The 12,729-nt window shown below is 47.9% G+C and overlaps 1 protein-coding gene across 5 annotated transcripts in view; it reads right to left on the minus strand.

Moving 5' to 3' along the window:
• Positions 1-96: 96 nt before the first annotated feature.
• Positions 97-12,729, minus strand: part of LRRFIP1 (LRR binding FLII interacting protein 1) — a 196,769-nt gene continuing 184,136 nt past the window's right edge. For all 5 annotated transcript variants that reach the window (XM_036769028.1, XM_036769029.1, XM_036769027.1 and 2 more), the window contains 5 exons: positions 8,571-8,620; positions 6,754-6,871; positions 5,276-5,355; positions 3,290-3,394; positions 97-973 (listed from right to left, as the gene is read on the minus strand). In XM_036769028.1, the coding sequence (XP_036624923.1) occupies positions 863-973; positions 3,290-3,394; positions 5,276-5,355; positions 6,754-6,871; positions 8,571-8,620 (464 nt within the window). In that variant the 3' untranslated portion in view covers positions 97-862. The remainder of the gene's footprint in view (positions 974-3,289; positions 3,395-5,275; positions 5,356-6,753; positions 6,872-8,570; positions 8,621-12,729) is intronic.

Consider the following 12,729-nt stretch of genomic DNA (forward strand, 5'->3'; position numbering starts at 1 on the left):
CTTCACAGTGTAGTTGCAGACTTGGAAATCTATGTAGATTCCTATTACGCAAACCATCCTGTCTTTGGTCTTGACAACTGGTGGACAAAGTGAAGATAACATAAACACCGCCTTGTTTTATTTTTAACATTGCAATTGCCTTTAAAATTTTTTGCAACATTATATCATTTAAAAGAAGTTAATTTCAATTCCCAATATAAGGATTAAATAAACAAATAAAAAGCTGTCATCTTCAGTGAAGCTATTGCCCGTTTACTCTGAAATCAAATATTCTTATGATTGAACTGATGCAAAAAAAAAACCCTTTCGAAAGCCTTCCTTGGTTGTCTGTGAAGAGTCTCGTAAGGTCACTTTTGCTCGGACGATGACCACCATCTTCCCTCGTTCCCAGTGAAGGAGTTTTGCTTGGTAATGGCTTATGGCTCCACAGTGCTTTGTGTATGAAAAGCGCACAATTAGGCTACTACTACTCGAGTCACTCTCCTCAGAGATTAAGTTATCGTCCTGCCTTCCCCCCTCCCCCCACCAATTTTCAGCAAGATGCAATAAAAAGAGAAGTCAAGTCTTAATCTTCCCTTGGAGCGCCATTTTCAATGGCGATCAAGGCTGCTGTGCCTCCCGAGGCCATGCCCGATGTGCTTATAAGAAAGAGAACACCTGTGGGCTGTATGCTGGCCAGGCAGCCGCGGGTGGGAGCCGCAGCTGGACCAGAATCTGGCCCCGTGGAACAAAGGAGCGTTTGTGGGTGCGCGTGTGCATGTGCGTGGGCAGGGGTGTGTCTTCTCCTCTGGAAGGCATGGGATGAAGCAGCATCTTAGAGAACAGCGCCTGCGGCGGGGACCTTCCCCGTGTCTGGCCCCCCTCACTGCTGGGACAAGAGCGCGCTACGGTTGGCTTTCATCTTCTCCAGGCGTCTCACTAAGTGGCCGTTGCTCACCTCCAGCTCCTCGGTTTTATCGAGTGCCGAGCGAAGCTGAAAAAGACAGAGCAAAGGATGCTGGGGCGGGAAGGGCACCACTTTGTGTTGGCACAGGCATTGTGCCCAAGCAAGAGCCCCACAACTGTGCGTCAGCGCTCCTGAACCCGGGAAGGGGAAATCCCAGAAGATGTTTGTCGCTCAGAAACACGATCCCTCTATGTTTGTTGGTGGGGAAGCTCATTCATTCATGCATACATGCAATCAGCTAGGAAGGAGCTGAGGGGCCATCCAGTCCAGCTAATAATGCAGTGGGAAGAGGGCAGATTTGCAGTCAGAGAGAGACCTGACTGGTACTGAGATGTAAAGTGGTACTAATGGACCTTAGAGGTCATAGGGGCCAACTGAGGTACAGACACGCTAGGTGATGGCTGGGAGAGTCTCCTAATCTCTCTCTGCCTTCTTCATCTGTAAAATGAAAGTTGGCCTTGGGATGGCATTTGGGGCAGAGTGCCAGGCTTACAAGAACCCTGGGTCCAAGTCCCCTGTGACATTTGAGACTTGTGCAGCCCTTATGATCTGGGGGGTCTGCAGCTGTTGATGTTGGCTCTCTAAGATTTCCTGGACTGGGTCCTGGCCATGATGCCTCATCTTGGACTGTCACCCCCACCTCTTCACCACCGCCTCCATTCAGGCCATGCTCCACCCCACTCCACCCCTTTCCCCCTTCCAGCTCCGCTTTCTTCCTCCATCAGAATGGTAAGCTCCTTGATGTCAGGGACCTCCTTGCTTGCTTGTATCCCTAGTTATTAGTACAGTGCCTAGCACAGAGTAGATAATAAATCTATCTAATCCATCCTTCCATCCATCCGTTCGTTCATCTGTCTCTCTGTCCACCCATCCATCTGTCTGTCCGTCCATCTGTCCACCCATCTGTCCATCCATCCATCCATCCATCCATCCATCCATCCATCCATCCATCCATCCATCCAATCTTACCTGTCTCTGTCTGTCTCTCTCATCTACCCTAATACTTACCTAAGACACAGGTAAATTGCAATCATCGATAGAGGATGTCCTCACAGATTAACAGATAGTTTGCATGTTCACAGATATAAGCTGCACATGTAGACATATGTGTCCATTTGGTCATTAAAAGCAAAGAGCAGCCCAAATGAAAGTAGATTGGTCCTTTTGGGAATCTGCATATCACCCAATGAGCTCACTGAAATAATGCTAGGTAAGCCCTCTTTTCTCCTGGTTGGTGTTCTCCCCAGGTGTCCAATTTAGAGGAAATCACAGATCTCTTGAATATGCCCTTCTCTCCACTCACCTACCCCCCACCCCACATCGCCTCATGCCTAGCCTATGACAATAGCTGCTGGGGGGCCTGCCTCACATCCCTCCCCACTCAGATCCATCCTCTAATCAGCCACTGATGCGAAGATCTGACCACGTGATGCCCAACCCCACCCCTACTCAGTAAACTCCAGTGGTTTCCCATCACCTCCAGGACCAAATATAAAACCCTGATTTGGCATTTAAAGCTCTGCATAACCTGCTCCTGCTTAGCTTCCAAGCTGCCTCACACCACATTCCCTTCCACACAGCTGGTGGCTCAGGCAGGTTGGCCCCAGATAGGAAGGCCCCGCCCCCTCACCTGCACATCCCCTCGGTGTAAGCACCATCTCCGGCATGAAGCCGCTCCTGAAGCCTCAACCTCACCCTCAACCTCACCTTGGAGCTTATAGGAGCTAACATTCCCACAGGTCATCTGCTTGAGGGCAGGCAAGGCCTGCTTCACCACTGTCTCTGTAGCCCCAGAACCTGGCCCAGAGTAGGACTTAATAATTGCTGGTGTCTCCATCTCAGGCACAAAACCTTCCACTCTGCCCGGAGGTCATGACGTGCATTGTATCTGCAAGCCCTCAAAGCACATTTTGAGCAAGAATCAGAACCTACCTACAGCACCCTTCATTTCTTATTAAATGTTTATGTATGATAAGACAAGAAGCCCTGGGTTCAAGTCTTGTCCCTGACCCAAGCTGGCCATATGACCCTGGGCAGGTGCCCCAGGCAACTAAGAGAAGTTGCAGAACAACCACTGGTCTACAATGACAGATGAGGAGCCCCCTCCCCTGATGAAATCTCAGGTCTGGCACCTCCCCCAACCCAATCGTGCATGGGTAACTTAGACACACCCTAACTTCTCTTCCTGGGTCCCTGAGCCAGTCAACAAGCACTAAGTGCTACTGGCTCTGCTTTCCTTCATAAAGTCCAGAATGACATTTGATACATCGGGATGATTACGCACCAAGAAGAGCCCTGTTGGACAGGCTGTCCCAGGAGCTCAGGGCCGCTTGAGGCTCTCACCTCTCTTTGGAGTTTGCGTTTCTCGGCTTTCAACTCATCCTCAACTCGCTCTGCATTCTCAGCAGCTGACTTGTAGCGAGACACTTGACCCTCTAACCGTATTACCTGAAGGGGAAAAACCAAGCCAGGGTATCATCAGGGCACGTAGGGGAAGGAGCTTTTTGTTGTTTTTCAGCATGACTGTCCATCTATGGACTTTAGACTGTAGACCTTCTGTCCTGTCCCCCCAGCCCAAACTTTAGGCAGGCCCTCGATGTTTGGCTTCACACTCTGTTCTCTGGCCGCTTCCCAACATCCTTGCTGATTGCCTTATAACCCTGTGTACACCCTTTCCAAACCACTGCCCATCCCCTCCAGTTGTAGAATCATGATCAAGTCATCCCTGCCATTGTCCTTGGATAGGGTGTGCCAGTCTTCTCACTGTCACTGTAACTCTCTGCACCAAAGTGCCCTCCCTTGTATGTGCTGACTTCCCCGTGAGCTCTAAGCTCCACGAGGGCAGGGGCTTTGTTTGAATTCCCAGCAGTTCGTGCAGTGTTTAATACATGTTTCTTCTTTCATTTATTGATTCATTCTCTGTATCTGCTGTGCCTCCCGATGCCTGGCACAAAGCAGGTGCTTGATAAATGCTCGTTGACTGATGCCTCGGTCATTGTACGAGTCCTTCCTGATTCCCCTTTTCAGTCACCAAGAGCTAGCTGAGGCTCCTGCTGTTTTCATGACAAACATGCTTTGGGAAATAGTCAAAGCAAAGGCAGTGAGTGGCCTAAAACTGGGGTGTGTGTGGCGAACATTTTCTTAGGTGACACGGCACATCTCATGCAATGTTCTACACAAGACCCTGCCTGACAATGACAAGGACTGAGGGTCCCGGCAACCCTGATAACCGAGCCCATGGTACCCCAATGCTGATGCAGCTTGGAGCCTTGCTGTTCTGAAGGGACCCAGGAAGCTTGTGTATCTGAACACATTCTAAAAGGCAAGTGTAGGGGGGTGGGATATGTTATCTCTATACTTCAGAAGGGAGGAGGAGTGTTGGGGGGTGAGGGTGGGAGTTGATGTGAGTGTGTCATGAATATGGAGTCAATCATTCTCCTGATCTAACTGGGGCATATTGTGAGAACTTTACATATGCTGGTCAGATGAAAGCCAGGGTTTGGAGGGCACAGAGGCAGGGGAGATGGCAAGGCCTGGTGGTCCATTATCTCCCAGGAAGAACAGTCAGTGACTCCCTCATCCTCGTTACGTGAATAGTCAAGCAGCCAGGCTATCCTGGTTCTGGTGAGCCTGAGGCCCAGTGAGGGGGGCAAGGTCCTTACCAAAGATGGTGTATGTGTGTGGTGCGCGCGCGCGCACTTGAGAACAATGTCCTTCAGATTCGAGAAAGAAAGGGCTGGGGAGGCAGGGGAGGCTTTAACTGTTCCAGCCAAATCCACCTATGGCTGGATGTAAGCTCGGATCTGAAACCTGTACTCTGTAAGCATTTTCTCTAAACATTTCCTATTAGTTTTGTTAGTAAAAGGTCTTTGGAAATTTGTCTGGCTGAAACTTGGGAGGGAAAGATAGTTCTGCCTTCGTCCACATAAGTGGCCAGGGTGGAAGGGGGGCCCAGCACCCCCACCCCAGTAGCCAAATGTTCTGGTGGCAATGTGCAGAGTCTGGAGAGGACTGAGGGAGGTGGGACAAGGAGAGGTGGAGACCTGGACAGGCAAGGGCTGGGGCCTGCTGGGGATGAAGCCAGAGCCTTCTCCTCTGATGGCTCAATTGATCAGGGGTTGACTCCCTGGACTTCTGTGACTACCTGTGACCATCCCTCACCCCAGAGAACTCAGTTTCCAGGCCTCCACCTCCACTCTCCATCAATTGTATTTACTGCTAAAACAGGTATTTTCTAAAAAGGAAAACCAGTCATATCTTCCTTTTCCAGCTCTTTCCGGGTGATTTCAAAGTTGGTCTGACCATTGACACTGAGAAGCACACACGTACATTCTGTTCTAAGGCAGTGATCTCCTGCTCAGACTTTGCAAGTTTAAATCTGAGGTCACTGATCTGTCTGTTGGCATCCCCTACAGAAAAAGAGAAAGCAGCTGTGTTAACCTCCCAGAACTTAAATGGGTTGGCCCCTCCCTCCTTCCCTGGGACCACACTTCTGTTTCTTGGTCAGTCTGACAATTCGGTGAACCTTGACCTCTGACTCCATAAGCTAACAGGACTTGAAACTGGAGGCTGCACATGCTGGGCCACACAGGACCTTGGATGTCATCTAGGTGAACTGTTGTTTTACACAGTGGGCCAGCGAGGCCAGAGAAGTGATGTGGCTTGCCTAGGGTCACAAGGATAGTGTCAGAGGCAGGATGTGAACCTAGGTCTTCCTGATTCTACGTCAAGCCCTCTCTCCACTATGCTGTTTTGTTGTTGTTCAGTCATTTCAATTATGTCTGACTCACTGTGACACTATTTGGGGGTTTTCTTGGCAGAGATACTGAAGCAGTTTGCCATTTCCTTCTCCAGCTCATTTTACAGACGAGGAAACTGAGCAGGGTGAAGTGACTTGCCCAGGGTCACAAAGATAGTAAGTGTCTGAGGCTGGATTTGAGCTCAGGAAGAGTCTTCCTGACTCCAGGCCTGGTACTCTGCGTACTGTGGCACCACCTTCCTGCCTGCCTGCCCCATGCTACAGCTGCCTCCAAAAGAAGAATGCATGTGTCCTGGCCACCAGCTCTTCTGTTCACGCCTGTTGTGCTTGTGAGCGCAGGAGTGTCCTTTCTAAAAGCCATGACCACTCTTAGCAACGGAATGGGGAAAACCATCACTCACACCCTCAACCAGCATTTCAAAGACTATTGCTGAGAATTCAGATTTCAACCCCAAGATGGAATTTGAATTTTTAAAACCCTCACAAACCACAATTGCTTCCCCTTATTCTTAGCCTTCCGTACATTCCATTGTCTGTAGGCTAAATGACCATGTTTTTCAATATAAAAACTGGGTCTCCCCAAAGTGGGGTGCTTCCCTAGGCTTTACTGAACATGTTGTAGAGACCACACATCCTCTGGCCATACCCTCACACTGCCTAAGTAGAGATTTCCTGGATGTGAGGAGCTTTGTGAGCAAACATGGAATTCTTCTGCCTGCCACATCATCTCTTGTGAATGACTTACATTTTTGTTGCCAAATTTGTTGAGTGGGTTAATTTGGTTACTCTTTGCTAACATAATGGTACCCTCAGGATGTGCCTCTGGTGTGGAAAAGTTATCGTAAAACAAGACCTTCCTACCCATCCAGGTTCGGCTGACCTAGAAGACACCATAGCATCAACTAAGTCAGCTACTTCTTCTTGGGGGTTCTCTCTCGACTGCCAGGCCTGTTTTTGAGGGGCCCAGGATTCTCTTTTAAAATCTCCTAGATCCCAAGGGCAACCCAAACCCAGACGATGGTTTATCTAAGGAAGAGCCGGTATTTACTTTGTAGATCAAGTACATGGATATCTGTCCCGTTTTCCAAGATGTCGTCTTCCGACCTCAGAGTTTCTAGCTGGCCATTCTTCTGTCTTTCTTCCAGCTGCCCCTTTAGCTTTTTAATCTGAAAAACCCAAATCCATCCATTAATTTCTTCATATCAAGTCTGCATCAATGCACTTGGAATTCAATAAAAAAAGATAAGTCAATTTAGCGTATCCAATCCAAAGCCAAACTGTTCAGTCTCGCTCTGATGCGCCTTCATGGCTCTGCTGTGTGATTTCATGGAACTCAGTTCAATCTTTTTCATATGATACAAGACTGGAAAAACTATAAATAAATGTGGCCCCACAATTTTTCTTTTAGAAACAAACACCAACCAATACTCTTCTCAAGAGGTGGTACAACATATTAAATTTGCTCTCGATCTCCAGGCACAGATGATGACGCACTCTTGGGGGAGCCTGTTAGCAAAGCTGATTTAACTAAAGCCTCATGAAGAGGGAGTAAAATAGTCTGAGTGGTTTGCCTGGGATAATGAGGAAGTCATCTAAAGACCCAGCACTTCATTCACTAAGCTGACCATGAAATGGGCCATGTTGAGCCCCAGCCTGGTAGATAATGTGTCTATACGTCAGATATACATATATGTACATATGTCGGTAGAGACACATACACATGTATATGTCTATCTCTGCACGTGTATATGTACATCTTGCATTAACTAAGATCCCTCAGTAGAAATAGATAAGAAATCTGCTGGTTGATGGTAGACAGAGAAGTCACTTAGGGACACCTTTGCTAATCTTTAGGAAAGAGGGGCCCTCCTATGCCCCTTTGTATCTAGATCTTTAATTTGGCCATCGTAGATTTGGGCATTGAGTTCCCATGTCTCAATTCCAACCAATGTCACTGACTGGCTTCTACACATTAAATACTCAGACAATATTGGATGGTTGAATGAATGAACACAAATGACAGGTCCAGAACAAGGTCATGGGATCAGAGGTCTAGTGCAGGATGGGAAACTCAGAGGCTGTCTTAGGGTGACCCCCTCATTTGCAGAGGAGGGAGCTGAGATCCAAGGTGGTTAAGTGACCTCTCGTAACCAGAGTCAGATCCTCTGATCTCACTGAATCCTGGGGACTGCAGCCTTCCTTCCTTAGTGCTATGGGAAATCTCTCACCAAACTTAAAAGGGCAGTAATCTAAATGAACCCTACAGGAATTGTTCCCTGTTCCATCAGCCATTGGGGTGACGAAGGGCCTGCATCCTCAGGAACATCTCTCATGTACAGAAAGCCTCAGGGACACTTGATTTGGATGTGTCTCTCTGTCTCTCTGTGTGTCTCTGTGTCTCTGTCTCACACATACATGCACACACACAGAATTGCTGAGAGGGAAGGTTTTTCTTCACTGGAGTGAATCATTTGGGGGCATTATGAAATTTCCCTCTGTCAGTCTTTTATTAGGAAGAAAACCCTCAGCATGGGACAGGTTCAGAATAATACTATTTGGTCCATTGGGCCCGTGGAGCCTCAGGTTGTCCAAAAATTGGCAGCCCTTCTGGGCAGTCATCCAGAGACAGCGGCCAGATTCAGTATCACAGCTGAGACCTGTTGAACGAATGAACGCGACATCACCCTTGCTTTCAGACCACAGACAGTCTGTTTTGGGCACATTTCTGGGAACGCTTACTCTGGGGGGGCAGCAGCTGGTCGATTTTTTTCTGCCTGATGTGGATTGCTGTTCTTTGTTCGGGGGAGGAATCATGCAGAAGAGGGTGGGACCAGAAACACATGAAGTCATAGAAAATGTTGTTACCTGTTCTAATAAGCATTCTCGCTCATCGACAAGGTTTTTCAGCCTAATGTCTAAAAAGGAAAAGAGACAAACCATAGGTTTCAGTGCTCAGTCGGCTCGGGGCCTTGTTTGGCACAGATAATGTAAAAATGGAAAAGAATGATCATGCAAGTTAGCGACATTTGTGATAAAGGTAGTTATGGGTGCACGTACCACAGCGAATGAAGTCACAGACAGGATGAATGAATGAACAGACGTACAGCTATGGGAATGTTGGGCCAGCGTCCCCGAGCATGCTGGACACGGCAGGGGCAGCATCCAGCTGCACGCACACAGGCTAGTCTTCTACTCTGGGTTAGCATGCAAGAACTCTAGGGCCAAATACAACTGCAACACAAAATCTCACAAGCTTCATGGTTTAATATCATCAGGAAAGGTGAACAGACACCACTTGGAATCCCAGCTGAGCATCATCACAGAGGCTTGTGGAGCTTCTCTTCCCCATTGTCCCTCTCTCACACATACTTAATAACTAGTGCTTTTATGGTGTATTTGCCCTTTGGGCATAAGCATTGGCCACTCCTATCAATGGGGGCTGGCACCTTCTCTGCCCTTCTCATCAATCTGGTGCACTGAGGGAGGGACTCGCCTGGGGTCCCACAGCCAGGATGCATCAGAGCTGAGGGCTAGGTGTTCCAGGATTCTCTCAGGTCAGCCAGAGAACACAGTTAATTTGAACAGCAGAATAGCAATTTTCTGGCTGTCTACAGGAAGAACAGTACCAGCCTGCATTTCTATGGCACGTTAAAAGTTTACACAAAGCATTACTCCTCACAACAACCCCGTGAGGCAGGCAAGGCAGCCCTCATCATTTCCACGTGACAGGAAAGGAAATGAGCTGGACCAGCTCTCCTTTCTCCAGGCCGACTCCTCACCCCCACCCCAAGCTGTGTTGGAGACTGTGTTTGTGCAAAGCCTGGTAAATTTTCCCATCCTGGGGAAGTGCCCTCTCAGAAGCCAAAACACAGGGTGAGTTAAGTTGTGCACAGGCCAACTCAAGGAATAAGGAAAGCCAGGTTCAAGCCTTCCTTAGCCAAGGAGTCTTTTCTCATGGATACATAATCTTTAGCTTCCAACTGTCTGTACAACATTTATTAAACCAGGTGACAGGAAAACCAAGCAAGTAAAGAAATGTCTCAGGAGACTCCCTGTGTGAAGGCCCCGAGTGTGACTGTGTCAACGACTCTCATGTGCCCAAGAAGAACCATCTTCAGCAAATAAATGGCTTCTGGCTAATCCACCACCTGGACTGCTCAAAGTGCCCTGCATTTGGTGGCAAGAACCAAGCATTAACGGTGTTGAACCTGAACCGACGATGGGTGTTTCTACTTCCCCACTTTGATCTCTGATGAACATGTTCATTGGGTGCCATGGAGCATAATTACCCAGCTCTCATCTGTCTCTGAAGGAAGAGTATGAATTTGGATCTGCCTGCAGGTCTAATAAATTCACAAGAGGTATATTAAGTGCCGACTGTATGCAAGGTGGTGAGAAGCCAAGCAGATCTTGGGTACCCAAGAGAAAGAGCTGGTATGGCCAACCTTGATTTCCTGCCTGTGATGCTGTGTGACCCTGGACAAATAATAGAATCAGAGGTCACAGACTTAATTCTGAAAGGGACCTTGAGGCTATGGAAGCCAAATAACTCCCTTGTTTTACAGCCAAGGAAATGAAAGATAAACAGGCGATGTAGCCTGGTGTCAGCATCTGAACTCAGTTCTTCCTAATTGTTTATACCAGGCTGCCTAAGATGTAATTCTTCTGAGTCTCAACTGAGACTCTGAGGCAAAAGGGAGATAGTGAGCAGCTGCATCCCAAGGCTGTGAGTTTCAAATGAGATAATTTACATGAAGTGTTTAGCAAATCTTTAGATGACAGAAAAAGTGCCAGGGAGCCAAGGGAGGATCACTAGCTGGGAACACAGCTAAAATGTTGCCAAATTTATACTAGGAGGATGGGGGGTTGGGTAGAGAATGGGACTGGGGGGCTCTTCATGCCCTTTTAATGATCCCCAGGTTCCCTGCCTGTCATGCAGAAGCACCAGTGATGAAGAGGATGATAAAAACAGAAAATCCAAACCCGGGACACATTTTCACTTTTCTGTATGACTCACGGTCACCCAGGGAGTGTCAGAGCTGAGCACATATGACCCTCTCATTTGGGGGATGTGGAAATGGAGGCTCGAGGGTAAAATGACTCAGGATCACGCAGCAAGGAAGGGGTCCCTCTTCCTTGAGTGTGGGGCTCCAGCACCTAAAGTGTGCTGCCTCAGGAAAGCCTGTGACCGAAGAGATGCCCTCGCCCCCCTCCCCTGCCAGGTGGCTCCTACTCTGTGCTCCATGCGTCATGGTCCCTTTGTGGCTGTGGGATGTCCCTGTGCCTTACTGGCATACGACAACTACGTCTAGTCTGCTGTAAGTTGGGAAAACAGATAACCAAATTTTTTAGAAATGTGTGTATGGTGCCAATATACTTGGAAGGACGGCCTTTCAATCAATCAATAAACATTTATTAGGCACCTGCTGGGCTCTGAAAGGCTCAGCACTTGGGAGAAAAAGACAAAAGTGAAGCATCCCTGCCCTCAACAGTCTTATAGTCCAGTTGGGGCCTTGCATACAATGCCTGGATTTTAATCAAGAAATTTCTGGTATCTCTTTAGACTACTTGTCTCCCTGAGAAGTGGGGGGAGCTTCTTCCATAAAAAAGTCCACCATGGCCTTGGTCCCATGCTGAAATATAGTTTTCCAAATATAAATTACACATACATCCATAGACCCCAAGAACTCTTACCTGAGGCCTATCACAAATCCTTTTGATGCAGACAGCTCCCAAATCTCTAGGTTCCAACTTACTCCTGAGTTTTGTGCTCATGATGCTACCTGCCTACTGTCACCACCTGTTCCAAACTGACCTCCTCTCGGGGCTCTTCTTCCTGCTTCCCCTATTTCTGTTCATAATACCATCATTCAGTCAGTTATCTGTACTGGAATTTATTTACTTATTGAGGGGCATGTGATAGAGGGGATTTTTAGTAAGGCCTGAGTTGGAATAGATGGAGAGGGGGAAAGGAATAAACATTTATTAAGCACCTGCTGCATGCCAAGTGCTGTGCTAGGCACTTTACAAATAGAATCTCATTTGATTGATCATCTGGCTGATGGTGTCTAAGGGCCTGTCTGGCTTGGAGATGCTATGGTTTCTTGGTGCCACCTTTCATTCCTTTTCTGTCACCTTCACATTGGAGTCATGGTCACTGCCCTGTCCCTTTGATTGTTCCCATTGCCTCGTTAGCTTCTGACCCTCCCTTCCATTCCCATTCCCATGGATGGTCCTAGTTTAAGGCTCCTTCCGTCTTGCCCGGACTATGGCAGCAGCCTCCTCAGTAATCTTCCCTTTCCAGTCTTCCCTCATTGCTCTGGTTGGATTCATCTTCCTACCCCAAGACTCTGTTCACGCATCATGATGGTCAGATGTCATTGAGATTTCTCCAGTGGCCCCTGAATCAGGTCCAGATGCCCAGTCTGGCACTTCAGGTCCTCTATAATTGGACTCTTTCCTATCTTTCCAGATTCCCACCCAAGGTCCTGGCCAAGTGGGCTGCGGACCTTTCCCCAAAGCTGTATCGGGCCTTCCTGATGCTATCTCTGCTTCTCTTTTTTCCCCACACTCCATTGAAATTTGACTCCTCTTTCAAGATTCATATGACCAGTCCCTCCTTACCAAGCTGTTCCTCATTTCTGCCTCTCTGCCCCCCAGCTACAGGAGATCTCTGAAGAACAGAAACCATCCTCATTCTTACTTAGCAAAAGGCCCTGCATACAGTATACATCCATACATGCACATTAGATGAATGAGTGAGTGAATAGTGTTCTTGAAAATCCCTTTTGACCTCCCAGCTCTCTGTCAGGAGGTAGGTAGGATGTCCCATCTATCCTCTGGTCTCATGGACGGTCATCACATTGATCAAACGCGCTTTCAGAATGGTTTGTTTTTACAGGGTTGCTATTAATGTGTAAATTGTTCTCCCAGTTCTGCCCATCTCATTCTCATCAGTTTATAAAAGTCTTCAAAATTGTGAATACCAACGTTATAGTAATTGCTGGTTCTGCTCCCTTTGCTC

This window comes from Trichosurus vulpecula, chromosome 7 (assembly GCF_011100635.1).
Source record: "Trichosurus vulpecula isolate mTriVul1 chromosome 7, mTriVul1.pri, whole genome shotgun sequence".
NCBI classification, from domain to species: Eukaryota; Metazoa; Chordata; class Mammalia; order Diprotodontia; family Phalangeridae; genus Trichosurus; species Trichosurus vulpecula.